This window comes from Wolffia australiana, chromosome 8 (assembly GCF_029677425.1).
Source record: "Wolffia australiana isolate 7733 chromosome 8, ASM2967742v1".
Lineage (NCBI taxonomy): Eukaryota > Viridiplantae > Streptophyta > Magnoliopsida > Alismatales > Araceae > Wolffia > Wolffia australiana.
The window spans coordinates 16,942,501-16,958,047 of record NC_135842.1 but is presented as its reverse complement, the minus strand read 5'-3'; the positions used below and the strand labels follow the sequence as shown (position 1 = coordinate 16,958,047).

At 43.8% G+C, this 15,547-nt stretch overlaps 1 protein-coding gene across 1 annotated transcript; it reads left to right on the top strand.

The window, feature by feature from the left end:
• Nucleotides 1-14,561: 14,561 nt before the first annotated feature.
• Nucleotides 14,562-15,526, top strand: LOC144706935 (zinc finger protein ZAT1-like). The gene has a single exon (XM_078580025.1). It carries the CDS (start codon nucleotides 14,669-14,671, stop codon nucleotides 15,185-15,187), a length of 519 nt encoding a protein of 172 aa, XP_078436151.1. The 5' UTR covers nucleotides 14,562-14,668; the 3' UTR covers nucleotides 15,188-15,526.
• The last annotated feature ends 21 nt before the right edge of the window (nucleotides 15,527-15,547 follow it).

The following is a 15,547-nucleotide window of genomic DNA, read 5'->3' as shown; positions in this document are numbered from 1 at the left end:
ATGAGGGTCGCATTCCCTACGTATAAGTGTTAAGGTATTGGTCATGTCCCTACATAATTTAAGCATTCCCCTCATTGGAACATGTCGATTGTTCATGCCACCCCTTTTTAGTATGGGCCACGAATCATTAAGATATGCGTGTAAATCATCAAGGAAGACCAATAGTTGTTCTTTTCTATAGGAATTGCTAATTAACAACTTCCATGATCGGTTCATATCTAGTGCATAAAAATCAGGTTCCCTTGCCATCGTGGAATTGTTTGGATCACAATAATCATGTGTGTTATCATATGTAGGGTATCCATAATGATGAGAAGGTACGCCATGAGATGGTGGGGGATAGGAGTAGTCATCCCCATGTGAATAACTGCGGCTCATGGTCTGGGATGAGTCCTCTCTAAGATGGAAATCTGGGTTGTAACTTGGAGGACAGCCATGAGGTGCTAGGTGATGGCTATGATCGTCCTCGTAATGACAATGAGATGTGGGATAGTAAGGGGTATGGTCATATTGTTGGATATCTCGATATGTGTAGTGTGAATATGGCATCCTATAATCATGTGATGAATCATATCTATCCCATGGTGAGGATGGGTATTCATGCTCTGAATGAGCATGATTCCAATCATAATTTCTCTCCATGTTTAATCAAGAGAAGGTGGACATATGGATATTTTCAAATATATATATTTCAAGAGGGGTAAAATGTAAAATCAATAAAAATAATAGACATGTAGAGAACACAAAAATATATGCAAATTAAAAATTAAAGAAACTAGAAAATAAAATTTCACCTGAATTTAAAGTGTTCCTTACACCTGCAATGAGGCTAGCAATAATGCACGCAAGTATAAAATATTTCACTTAAAAGAAGCTCAATTAGGGAGAAATGGTATCACCTTAGAATTCTCCTAATTAGCTTTTATAAAATGAAATTTATTTTCCTGCAATCTTAGGCTCAAGAAAAAGAATAGAAACTAATAATATTAATAAAGAGATAAGACAACTCAAAAATCAAAATAACCTAAGGGACGCCAGTCCCCGGCAACGGCGCCAATTTGATGAAGGCAAATTTGGGGTATAATTTTAATTTGTCGTTGTAATTAATTTGCCTACAATCAAATAAATTTATAATATGTAGAAACTTACTCAAGTGTATATGTAGGAGTAAGGTCGTCTCCACAGGGACTGGCCTTTAGGTGTAAATTCAATAAAAGAGTTGTTACTTAGTAAGATATAGGAATAATACTGAAGGTAATCAGAAGAGTTAAGTAATTAGTAAGTATATAGATTAATCAGGTAGTAAGAGGAATAAGAACTTATCTGATATTATAGGTGTATGTATCAGGATACTAAGAATAATAAAGAAGTGAGATATTAGATATTAGATTCAAGAAGGATAGTAATGGAGTTAGTAAAAAGGTAGATAAGAATTCAATAGTAATAAGTAGTTTAATAAGAGTAAGAAGAAGTATAATTAGAGAAGATATTATTATAATAAGATAGGTATAAAAGGGAAAATGTTAGATATATGGCTATATACTTTATAGCTATTAAGAAGAAGAAAGAATTAAGGTATTAAGTATTATATTTAAGAATAGGGGTAATGTAGTTAGTGAAGAAATATAGAGTACTTGATAAGATTAATTAGTAATAAGAGGATAGAAGAAAGAAGAGGCGTTATAGAGATGTATATATATATTAATAAGGTAGATGGGAACAAAATAAGTGAGTACCTAACTATGATATGATAAGTAAGAACTTAAGTAGTGTAGAGAGACTTTAGAAAGTGGTAGAAGATACTAGTAATGAAGAAGTTTTATATAACTATAGCATAGGTTAGAATTATAAAGTACTACTTATATAAATCAGATTCTTATCACAGACTTATTGTATGTAGATTTAGAGGGTTCATATATTTATATAGTTTTTATAGATTTCTCTATAGTCTAGTTAATGAAATATAGGTAGATTTAGTCGAACACCTGAGATGGACAAATCAGATAGTTATATATATTGTACGTAGTGATATTGTATTTTTTATAAGTTTTAATTTAATTTTCTATAGAGGAAAACGAAGATAAGTAGCGTCCTTCGTCGAACGCCATTTAGGTGTTTGACGAAATACCCGAATGAGAAGGGGGAGAGTAATTTTTTTTATATGTTTTATGAAGATATTATAAAGATAAGAGGGTGTTTTTGTCGAACGCCCGTGCGGTGTTCGACAGAACGCCCGAAAGGCTTCGCTCACTGATTAAGAGAAGTGAAGAAGATTGATCCTGTCGAACCCCCGTGAGGTGTTTGACAAAATGACCAAAAGAAGACGATATATATTTTTTATATTTTTATAAAGTTGAGAGGGATAGAACTTAGGTAAATCATGAAATATTCATCAAACACGTGAGGTGTTCGATGGAATGCTTGAAAGTAATCGCGGTAGCTAATTTCGGATTAGATTGGATCAAGTCAAAAATTAAACTAAAGTAAGATGCTCAAATTAACCATTCATAACAGTGAATCAACAGAAGAAAACCGTGACAGCACCTGGATCACCCTGATTCGATGAGCAAAGGTGGCGGCGCCGATCGCCGCCGCCTAACTTTGGTATGCGGTGACTTTGCTCGTCTCCTCCACGCTGGCGCGAATCCAAGATGACTCAGGTCCTCTTAAGCGCCTTCCGGAGCTACAAGAGAGGCTGGAGGGTTATCACGCCCCTCTTTCTGCTCTTTTTGCCGCCATAATGGCTTGGTGGTCGAAAGATTGGTCGGAAGATGTTGAAATTGGGGGCCCTCGGCCCCTTTTTAACCGCTTGGGACAGGTCCTAGAGGACGTTCGATGGAGGGGGACAGCCCTGGTGGCCCTCCCTGGCTGTCAGATCACAGCTGGTCCCCCCTCACCGGCCGAGAACGGCCTCCGGCCGGTGGAGTCGACGGCCAGGGGCGGAAGAGGACATAAATGCCCCTCGCCGTCCGATCATCCTTATAGATGTCCAACGGCTGCGATTAAATCGCAGCCATGGGCCCTTCTTCCGGTGGACCCCTGCTCCTGCCTCGTCAGCATCCCGTCATCGTCCACACAAGCAGTCCACGTCGACGTCGCCATCTCTTGATTCGTCCGTCAACGGGTCCCGCGGCCGTGTCAGCCTAAAGAAAGAAAGAAAAATATGTTAAATAGACGGAATAGATCTCTGTCCTCCGATCTTCTTTAAAAAGATCGGACGGCTATGATCTTACCCGTCTTTTAAATAAACCCAAAAAGAGCCGGGCTTCGAGCCTGATTGGCCCGAAGCCCAGTTCATTTTTCCTTCTTATTTTCTTTAGATCGCGGCCCGTTGGGCCGCGATTGTATTCTCTCTATGTGGCCCGGTCCGATGCGAATCTGATTGCAAGTGGGATTTCGCAATCCCATATTGAAAATTCTAAAAGTCAAATACAGTATATAAACTATCGCCATTACAATGGTTGGATTAAAACGAAATGCTTACCTCTCTTGTGCGATCGTTATGGGCTTGTGCGTGGTCGAACTGGGACAGCTATTCGGGCTGATTGGGCTACTCCTGAATAGGCTTCGCTGGCCGCTGGGCGTGGCTGCTTTCTTGAGGCCCTAGACCTGGGTTGCTCTTTAGTCGGCCCATTAAAAACCCTTCCTTTTTTATCTTTATAAATATTTTTTTATTTTTAAATAATATTTGTATATCTCTTCCTGCAAATTAAATATAGATATTTCTCTTGCGATTTCATAGAGAGGATACTAAATAGAACATGAGATGATTAAAAAGATAGTAAATGTGTATATCAACTAATAAAAATATTTAAATTGTACAACATGCATAAAATGACATTAAAAATGCACCATTTTCATCATTTGTTCTATTTAGTGCATAACATGCAATATTTCATAAAATAGAGTGAAATACACATGAAATGATCCTAAAATGCCCTTAAATTATGTATAATTACCTCACATATTTTAGGTCTATCAATGACCTATGCCGCCGGTAGCCAAATCTCCTCTAGCCGCTGCCACTTGCTATCCCAACTCATCAGAGCCATGTTCTTCTGACCCCGAGAGGACTGATGGAGCAAGGAGTCCCTCTCCCTCGGAGATGTCAACAAAGTCCACGACATCATCATCGATGGTCTGCCGGTTTGAGCCCAGGCTGACCGGCACGCCAAAGAGAAGGCAAAGATATGCCCATGCTCATGGGTTTTGGGCCATATCCACTCACACGGCTCACTCATTTTTGAATCACCATTTTTTGTTTTTGTTTTTGTTTTTGTTATGTTATGTTTCATTTTTTTGCATTTTAAGGGGGCCCCCATGCTTATTGGGCCCCTCTTTGTTGGACTTCTTTTAAGGAGCCCATTACCATCCCTATATAAGGGATGGAGTGGGCGCCCTAGCCACGTAGTGAAAGTTGAATTTTTGGAAACAAAGGGATCGTGATCTCTTGAGAAAAGAATAAGGAAGAGGGGAAGAAGGATAAGAAGATAAAAGGGGAAGGATAAGAAGAAGGGAGCGTCGTCACCACTGCCGGGTTGAGCCACCGTCGCACCACTACTGCCTGTCGCCCAAGCAAAGGAGCCCCACTACCGCCGTCGGGTCGAGCCACTGATGAACCGCCATCGCCGCGATCGGTGCCGCCGAGCCGCGCCATTGTGCCGCTACAGCTGCCGGGCTGAGCCGTCGTCATGCCGCCGGGCCAAGCTGTTGCCCCGCCACCATCGCCCGCCTTTGTACCACCACTGCCGCCGGGCTGAGCCACCATCAAATCGTTGGGCCAAGCCATCATCGGGCCGCCATCGCTCACCGCCACCCACCGTAACGGCCACCAAGTCGCGTCGACATCATTCTGCCGTTGCCCCCCATCACCGTTGCCAAGCCGCGCCACTACTAACGTCGAGTCTGCGCACTATTGTCGTCACCCCCTCACGCTGGAATGGAGTCATCGTAGACGTTCACTGTCGCCATGCACCACTATTGTCGCACCATGTACCAAAGTGCCACCTCTGTCCAAGGCCAAGCCACCTCAATTGCCACTGCCACCACCATCGCCGCTGCACCTGCGTCACACCTGCGTCACACCTACGCTGCTGCAACCACCATCGCTCGCCGTCACTGTGGCCCAACTATGCCGCCGACGCCGTTGATGCCAGGTCCACGCTCCGCTACGGCTGCACCCTCATGTCAGAATACCTCCGCCTTGCCACCCTGGGGCGTGTCGCACACTATCATCCTTGTGACGTTGCTGCTGCACCCCACGCCATTGATGTCGCGCCTCGCCCCATTACTGCTGCACCACGCTTCCCTGCCTCATCTATTCTCCCAGCATCACATCTCTGGAGCTGCGTATTTGTCGCTAGTCAAGCGAGGCCGTGCTCACCTCCACACGCCTCCACCGAGTTCGCTTGCATCAGCCATTACACCCACAAACCCAACAAGGATGATTCTACCCACAAGGTACCTTGTTTCCCTAGCTCATCAGTTAATCTATCGCATCTAGTATATCTCGTCTGCACTCCACTATGCTCGGGTAAAAATAGGTGAGAGGATAAATGGTGGCACACATGACTACGCACCATCACTAGATGTGATACCACTACCGCAGGAGACGTCTCGTGTCATGACATGTTGCCAACACCATCTTTGGACCCGGGAACCGAGTGATGTCGAACATCATCAAGGACATCGTCCGGGCAGTACCGAGACAATTCTCAGTTACCTAGATAGTGGTGTCGGACGTCGTCAAATGACGTCATCCGAGGGATAAGTTCCCTATGGAAATGTATCTACAAAATGATGTTCCTATGTGGACGTACTAGCAGGCCCCAACTGGTGAAAGTTCGCTGCACTCCAAGCTCCAAAGAAGATATCCGGTGACAGTGACAATGGCCTCCTAACCCTCATTAGACGGGACAACAACAGCTACAGCGCCGAACGGAATAAATCTGTAGGGGCTCGCACATAATGGACGGGCTTGACCCGTAGCGGTAAGATGCTCAATTTCGTAGTTTCTCAACCTTCTCTCACCTATCTCTAGCCTAAGCACGGTGGAGTGCAATCGAGAGTATACTGCGAGGAATAATGTAACAAGTGAGCGGAGGATGACATACCTCATGGGTGGTCTGCTTGTTGTCAACATCCTCGTCGATGCAGCAACTGGTGCGGCAGATGCCTGGCAGATAGGCAAAGATGCAGCTGGCAGCTCAACTGAATAGCTGGGGCCTAGCAAGCGCATCTTTTTGGGAAAGATGGCGCGTGTAGATGCTGGCAGTAGTGGCGATCGGAGGCAGTCGTGGCGGGGTTAGTCAGTGTGGATTGCATTGATGTCCCTTTAGCCACCACTGCATGCGACCGAGAATCAGCACGGCTGGTGACGGTGTTCGATTGTAGAGTTAACATGAATGGCAGCACGTCGACTTCCAACCCGGCGTCTGGGCCTGACCGCTGGCGCAAGCACTAGCGTTTGTAGGTCATCGAATGGTGCAACAACTAAGCGAGATGGGGTAACACCACGTCAAAGTGATTCTGATGTGTCAGCATACCGTCCTACACCGCGTGGTTCCTTGCCACCCATGGAGAGGTGTGAATCTGTTGTCGATGGCGTAAAACATCCTCCTGATGGCGATCAATAGTGTAACCACTCCCGCACGATCGTGAGAACCTGGGATAGGCACCGACGCAGCAGGGTCAGAGAGAAGGGTGGCTCTTTGAACAGGACAACCGATTCTGGTTCTCGGTCGTCTCCCCCCCTTTTCTTTCTCCAGCACTCTCACTCTTCCGTACTCTCCTTCCTCCTGATTTCGGTGAGACCAAGAAATCGATAAAACATACCTCAATTGATAATCCTGGTCTGGCCCTTATATGAGGGGCCCTTGTTACAACCAAATAAAAGAAAAAAAACATAAAAGGGCTAGGGGCACATGATTAGATGGACACAACATGACACAACAAAGACGACCAGATGATACGAAAAACACAAACGCGACTAAATAAAGAGGGCAAAAAAAACCATAACGCAGTAAAGATACAAAGGTGATTTCTCCCGCGATATTCGAATACGGGTGTCTTTGTTGATGCATTGGCGTGGCAGTCGGGCAGAACGTTAGCCGGCGGGCCATCGAGCACAAGAATGATGGTGCTGAAGACGTCTCCAAGGGAGCAAGCTGGCGCGCTCCATCACTGAGCATCATTTAAATTAGATTTGAAATTTACAGTCATCGTAATTTTTTTCTTTCCTCAAAGGCCTATACATAGGCCAATACTGTACTGAATTACTTAGTGATATTATTTTGAAATTAAAGTTTTCTTCTTCTAAGAAAACTTTACCCTAGTACTCTCTCGACTACCGCCGCCTCTTGCCACCGCAGCCACCGTTGAGAGAGGATCTTCTGCCCATAGTTGCTACCATCGCATCTGCCACACGCCGTTGCCTACACCGGCGTGCAGCGCCACCCAAACCCAACGCGTGTAGTGCTGCCCGCACCCACAACACAAAAGGCACCCCACACTCGCCGTGCGCATGGCCGCCTGCACCCGTCGCATGCACGTCTACCCGTGCATGCTGGATGCACAAATGCCAGCTCCTGTCGCGCACGCATCCACCCGCGCCTGCCGCGTGCACTGCCGCCCACATTTGAAATGCGCCTGGCCGCCAATGCCGACCATGCGCAGCCTCCTTGATGTAATACGACGGTCGGGGTCATTCGGATTGTGTTACACAACAAAAGGTCGGTCACAAAACATAAAATGAGGATGTGAAATGATGCATTCAGTTTAAGAAATATGGAGAAGTATGACGATCGTCAGATGATCCGAGACATAATAGGTTGGATCACGCCAAACGGGTTATGACATGGACAGGCCCCAATGACCTGGTTGGTCGGATTGAGGCCAACGGTGTAGGGGACGTTTGCCATCCGTAAGCGTCCGCATGGTCAATGAAATCAATTATATCTGACACCGTCAAGAAATTCTCTAACACAAATATAGTGGCAAATCCTAAAATTCATCTTACATTCACTCATGGCATTGAGCACTTTAGAGATCGGCACTGAAATGAAAAATTACGTTGTTAAGAGGGGAACGATGAGTGACATGGAGTTGACTTTTGGCTGGAGATAATTGTGGCCTCCGCAGTAGAGTAGAGAAGTCCAGCACCACAGGATAACCAATTAAGTCTTTGGTACCAGACGTATAAACAGGATTCTAGAGGGAGATCGATCCCATGTAGAGGAATATAAATAATCCAACAATGAGAAAGAATGTGAAATGGGTGCCACTGGAAGAGGTCCGTCAAGACTTAATTGATTTACTTTCTGTTGAGAGTCACAAATGAGAGGGAAGACCAGGATATGGCTCGAAAGGACCTCCACACACAGACAACGGCGATTAGTCGAGAGGCCAATCACGATCGTGTCATTTCAGTCACAAATATGAAAAAAAATTATGTTGGCCTTAACTTTGGCGAGGGAGAGGATCATTTGATAGTGAGAATCAGGTCACTATTCAACACCCAAAGATTGGGAACGGAACGGAAGGAATGCAAGCGAACCAGGAAGTGAAGAAGTATCCTTTCATAAATGGACCACGGTATTCTTATCATGTCGGCAGACCTCGTCAATCACGGTTAATGTAGCACCATACAATGAGAATTCAGGCAGCAAGAGTCCGATCTAAATGAAATCGTGGGAACCACAAGCAATAGAGTGGCTGACAATAGCTTCTGATTTTGAAGATGATCAATTTCAAGGGCTGATGGAAATCCCCCACCGTTGCAGGCTGATGGAAAGGCGGCGGGAAATTCATTCACTAGCTGACTGAAGAGAGCTGTCGAGGAAATTCATAGTTAGGCATCGTTAATTTCCAATATGAATTAGCTATGAGCCAAGGAGATGTCCAGGAGTGCATTACGACAAGGAAATTTTGAGGGTCATCGTAGGGTGGGGAAAAGCTCCAAACCCGTCAACGAGGATGCACTAAATATTCTTCAATGATGGAAAATGGAGCTGAAGGTACCCTGATAGAACTATCGTGCCTCTCTGGAGAAGAAAGGACCAACAGAGAATTCTCAAGTACCAGGACGACGAAATGAATTCAACTGAGCACACTTTTCCACTGAAGTGATTTCCAAATCAACTTTAGAGAATCCAACCAGAAGAACAATGGAGTCTTCTTCTTCTACTTTGTTGATTCCTTGTGCTTTCAGTAAAAAAAAAAGCACAATGAACAAAGCAGTAACTACCAACAATGCAAAACGAGATCTGGAGTTTTCAACAAGACAAGCCTGAAATTTCCGGCGTCCACCTCTTCCCCTTCTTATAGAGAGGGAGTGGAAGTTGTGGGTGGCCCAATTGGGCTCCCTTTTAAGGGTAAAGCCTATTGGGCTTCCCGTCAAAGGGCTCTTTAGGGGGAGAAGAAGTCCAACATGGATTTCCTCCCCCTAAAGATGCAACTAATCATAACTAAAATAAAAACGCACCCAAGAGGCCGATACTCACCCAGGAGGGGCCTGCCGACAATCCAAAGACAATGAAAAAGAAAAATTACATTAAGACATATGACACAAAGCGCGACGTTGATGTCGCTTCTCAAACCTGATAGTGGAAGTGTGGGTTCTTCACGTCAGCTCGGACTCCGTGAGGTGGCTAGTGACGGGTCGCGGCTCGATCAACTAGACGGTCCTCTATCACTCCTGGCCACTCTGCCGCCACCTAGAACCACCAACACCGTCGCCCACCCGCTTGGCCATCTCGTGCAAGCGCCTGCCCCACGGTCGCTAGCACAGCCACCAGTCGTCGCGCCTCCCCTTTAGGTTTTGGGGCGCTGCCCTGATTCCCACAAGGGGGCGACTCCCCCCTTGACCCCCGCCAACTGACCGCACAGTTGGATCCGCGACACCTTGTTGAGGTGCCCATCATTTGCTCCTGCCAACGACACATCGAGAATTTCTTGCATCGCCTCTTCACACTATTATTGTGCCAAAGGTTCATTCTTCCCTCTTTGGTGTCGGTATTATTTTTTAGTGTTTCTTGTGTGTTTTCCGGCCGCCATCAGACTTAGTTGAATAGGTTTGAATCTTCTCGTGATCGACCATTCGTGATATTGGATGTGGAGCTTTGTTTTCACTATGGTGGTTGTGAGACAGTCCTCCCGCCCTCGACCAAGGAAAGGGGCTGCACCATCAACATTTTCACTGGATTTAAATGTTGGAGGTCGATCGTGTTGATTTGTGGTCTGTTTTATCCATCCCTAGTTGAGTAGCCTATCCTACCCGTGTCAGTCCTAGTCATCCGACATGAATAAAACACCATGAAGGATCTTTCTTGACTAAATTCTTAGGTATGGGTCCAGCCCGTCCATTACGTGTGACTGCTCACAATCTTAGTCCGCTCGGCCCGTAGTCGGCATTGTTGCTCGAACGAGGGTCAGGAGTTCACTGATAACATCACCGGCCACTCACCTCGGAGCAAGGCAAAAATCCACGAGTTGGGGCCTGCACGTACGTCCATCTAGGAATGTTGCATCATGTGTTACATCCTCGTAGGTTATTAACCATCAAACGACGTCACTGATGACGTTCGGCATCATATACTTAAGTTTGGAGGTTTTATGAAAAATACCCACTTAACTCGCATAAATAGGGGTAGGCCCTGAACAAAATTTGCCCAAGCGAGAATTGTTTAGGGGTCTTTCCTTCTCCTCCCTTCTTCCCACATGTCTTATCCACTCTCGATAAGATCAGGACGACGTAGTGACGATAAAAGGTGAACATAGTTCACAAGCATGAAGGAGGAGATTCAACATGTCGAAGATTGCATGGATACGTCTAGCAGCTGCACACTTGAGCAGCCTGACTCGTCTCCCTCCGGGATCCAAGAATTCACAGATGCGATCTGTGCACAGATTCTTTGCTCAATAATTTTGCGTTGTCATTACGATTCCATTTGTCTTTTGCTATGGATCATTTGATTTGTTCATCCATCTCAAGGCATGTAGAACCAAACATGTACGGCAAGAGGCTACCCTTAGATCCTTATATTTGTTCAAATCAAGGCATCTTCTTGTTGAAGATCAAGCCCCCATTGTATGTTACTAAAACCGTTTGTTGTCAGATGGTCCTACCATAAAGCTGCTATTCAAGGGGCTCACGAGCTAGCCTGAGGCCCTCTTGTACTTAGTATGCACCCTCATCAGCCCCTCAATGGATTTTTTATATAAGTAGGTTAAGATAATGTAATTATTTTTTGGATAGTTTGATATACATATCAAATATTCTTTGAATAGGGGTATTAAGTACATGTTTACAGACTTATGATTACTATGATATTATTATTATTTACTAAGTCATTACATGAATTCATGAACTTCATTATAAATATCACATGAAACAAATAATTACAAATATTTATTTAAATGAACTTAAACATGACATGGAAGTGTGATTGTCTTGATGGCCACATAATGCCATCACGTGACACATTGTTGATGACAATCAACAAATCATCATCATTGTCAACACTAACAATAGTCACAATCTCATAATGACAGTCATCATCAATCATGATTCCATCGATGTTGTTTGTGATTATTGTAGTGATAGTCCTAATCGTTGTCATCGACAAAAGTCGTCATCATCAGAAAATTATAATTTTCATCCTCAACGATTATGATTTTTTCATTGTTCTTTCTGTTGTTGTGGACAAACAATCAACATCGTTGACTTTGATGTCATCGATGATGACAGTCGACAAATACTCATCATTGACAAACTCAAAATCATGGTAAAAGTTATGTCGTTGAGACTTTGAGTTTAACCAATAAAATTTATAAACCTAAACTGGTAAATAATTTAACTAGCTAGGGACGAGTAAGGGTCATCTTCACAGAACAGATGTTAGGGAAAATACGATCTCGATTGGGTGAAGCACAGAGATGAGAAGAGTTATGTATATATTATTGATTCCATGATGAAAGTGAAAGATAATATGATGAGAGGAGAGAAGAGCGTATGATGAGAGGTAGCTAACTAGGGTTTTAGAAGTTAGGTTTTACAATAGAAAAGGATGTAGGGATGAGGTGGAATAAAGAAAAGGATGTTATGCATAGTGTTATGGATAGCGGGAACAAAATAGAATGATGATTAAGACTAGAAATAGAAATAGAATATTCAAAGGGATAGGTAACGAGAACGTGATGGTGTAAGAGGGGACGTGAAATGGGTTCAGAGTGGATGATAGGAGACGATGACAGAATGGATGAAAGATGCTCATGGATGAAGATGATAGATGGTAAAGATGGTTAACTAACTAAACGTGTTGGAGACGATTAAATGTAAGGCGAAAGGCTAACCTTAGATCTCTATATTGTGACAGGATCACGACAACTTCATTTTGTGGATCAACCTCCCCACTTCTCTGGTGAACCTCTCCAAGCACTAGAGACACCAAGGAACAATTGATGAACCCTCAAAAGTTCACTTTATTTCAATCAACCTCAATAGAAGGAAATGAGCTTAAAGATGTTTTTACAAAGATCGAGAGCTCAATTTAGAGATCCAACCATATGGTTTGATAGAGAATGACAAACAAAGCTACCTCTAAAATGTCAGCTCAATCTGAGTTTTGGATTGTCAATATGAAGCCTGGAAGTTGGATGATTTCTAGCCGTCAATTTAATTCAACTATTTATCTATCCTCGTCCTCATCAGTGTTGTCACATAACTCGATTGGGGTTTTGTCTTGTTTGGGCATTAAATGTGATGATTGGCTGAGATTCCTTATCATCATCCGCAATCGACAGCTCTTGTCAGGCCACGTGTCACCCACGGAGAAAGATAAAAGACAATAATGACAGTTTATTTTATAAACATATAGTGTAATAGCTTTTGTCAGAGATGATGTGGTGTCACGTCAATGCCTGCCATGTCAGCTATTTCCCCTTCTAATCCAATAGAAATGTGACATGTGTGCAACAAGTACACGTGCACCCCCACATGTACATGTGATGCACTGTGGCGCTGCCACGTCGCCTAACCATCATTGTTGACTATTACAATGATCTCTTTCTCAGGCCACGGAAGGCATTTATTGCAAAAAAATAGCTTCTCTTTCTTATTGGTCCATGTCACCTGCCCTAAGAAAAGTAAAAAACCCAAAATATATTTTAATTTTCATATTTAATAAAATAAATGCAAAAAATTCAAATAAATAAATATATTTGGCCTTTAAAATTCATATATTTCTAGATTTAATGTCAAAAAATTCCAGAAAATCATACTTTGACTTGTAAAATTATATTCATTCAGAATTTGCTGTCAGAAAATTCTCCAAAAAAACAGAAAATACGGAAAATTCAGAATATCATTCTAAAAATGAATTTAATCATTTTAACTTTGATAGCATGCATATAGTATTGTGAATAAACATGTAAATATGGTTGTATTAAGCTAGTAAAAATGTATGTTATCAATCATAATCGTTGTCAATGGCAGTCACACTCTCGTCATCAATGATGCTTCCATCAATGTTGTCTAACTTTGTAGTAGAGATAGTTTCCATTTTCTTCATTGACTAAAAGTCATCATTGATCATCATCATAATTTAATCATCATTGTTGTCGACATCATAATGATAGTTATCATCATGGATGAACAATCTGCATTGTCAACATTGACATCATTGTCATTGACAATAGTCGTAACTGTCGTCAACAACAGCCTTCGTCCTTGTTGATGATGCTTCTGTTTACCATGGATGATGCTTCCATTGACATCCTCTGTTATCAGACTCACCAACAAACATTTGGCGTGGTCGTACGATATATTAATTGAGGAATGTATAAATTTCAGTTTTCAATTAATTGAGTACAAAACAGAATATACTTTGTATTAAATTATTAATTCAAATATTCTTCTTCATTTTCCGTCAAATAATTATTTTCCTCATGAATGATGACTAACGACAAAAATGTCCAATGCTAGAGAAAAGTAGAAATCCGGAATAATTATTTGTATAGAGAGAGAGAGAAAGAGAGAAATAAAGCGAAGGAGGTAGAGAGAGCCAGAGAGAACGGTTTTTCTGGGGCCGTTTCTTGAGGGCCATTTTAAATCTCTCTCTCTCTCTCTCTCTCTCTCTCTCTCTCTCTCTCTCTCTCTCTCTCTCTCTCTCTCTCTCTCTCTCTCTCTCTCTCTCTCTCTCTCTCTCTCTCTCTCTCTCTCTCTCTCTCTCTCTCTCTCTCTCTCTCTCTCTCTCTCTCTCTCCGCCAGCAGCAGACATCGAAACTCCAAACTCCAAAACATACCCAGCAGTGGCACCTCACATATTCACCTCCATGCATGAGTTTCTCTCTCTGCTCCACCTTCCCTGCTGCCGCAGCAGAGCAAACTCCAAACCTTCTTTCCAAAGCTACACCCACCTCTACCCTCCTCTACGCATCGATAAAACACGAGATACAGATAACTAGAGAGAGAATAACAGAGAGAAACAAGAGCTTGACGGTTATATAGGAATGTACAAAGCGAGAGTATTAGAGACGGAGGAAAATAGAGAGAGTGGGGGAGAGATATAGATAGATAGAGAGAGAGAGAGAGAGAGAGAGAGAGATAGAGAGAGATAGAGAGAGCTTCTTCTTTACCTCCTCTTTCTCACCCGTTTCTTGTGTTCAAACGATGATGGAAGAAGAGAAAGGGAGGAAGAAGAAGCACGTCTGCAAGATCTGCAAGAGGAACTTCCCCTGCGGAAGGTCTCTCGGCGGCCACATGAGGTCTCACGGCGGCGCCGCCGCGCCAGCGCCGCCGCTACCGACGCCGGCGAGAACAAGAGGACTCTCCGAAGCAGCCTACGACCTCAGAGAAAACCCCAAGAAGACCCGGCGAGTGTGCGAGTCCGCCGCCGGCAAAGAAGACGAACGCAAGACGCGCGTCAAGATCTGGGGAGAAGAAGAAGTGGACTCCGCCTTGTGTTTGATGATGCTGTCGAGAGAAGCGAGCTGGGTCAAGAAGACTGCTGACAAGAAGATTGGCAGATTTGAGTGCAAGTCTTGCCAGAAGATCTTCCCCACTCACCAGGCTCTCGGCGGGCATCGCGCAAGTCACAAGAGACGCGATATTGAGCTCTCTGATCGCGCGGAAGAGGACGAGCATGAAGCGTGGATCGCCCGGGATTGGCAAGCTCTCGTTCAGCCTTGATCTCGATCGATTCGGAGGAGGAGACGAAGAATTGAACTCGTTTGTACAGCGATGAGTCTTCCCGCTGTTTCTTTTCTTTCATTTTTTGGGGTTCGATCTTCTCCTTGGTTGAAATAAACTCATCTTCTCGATGGAGACTTTGCGATTGTTGTTTGTACGTTCGATCGAGTTAGTTGGATGAGTGTGGGTTTCTCGAGCGGAGCGGTGGGGTGGAGTTAGAGAGAGGGATGGATGATGACCGAGTAGTGATATTTTTGGTTGTGTTCTACGGCATGTTTGCTTCTTGGAAGGAAGAGTGAGGTTTATGCGGGTAATGGGAATTCTGGTTATCATCTTGAGAGGGCAACTCTCTCTCTCTCT

Coding starts and splice junctions, on each gene's coding strand:
- LOC144706935 (XM_078580025.1), top strand. CDS start 14,669: ATGATGGAAGAAGAGAAAGGGAGGAAGAAGAAGCACGTCTGCAAGATC.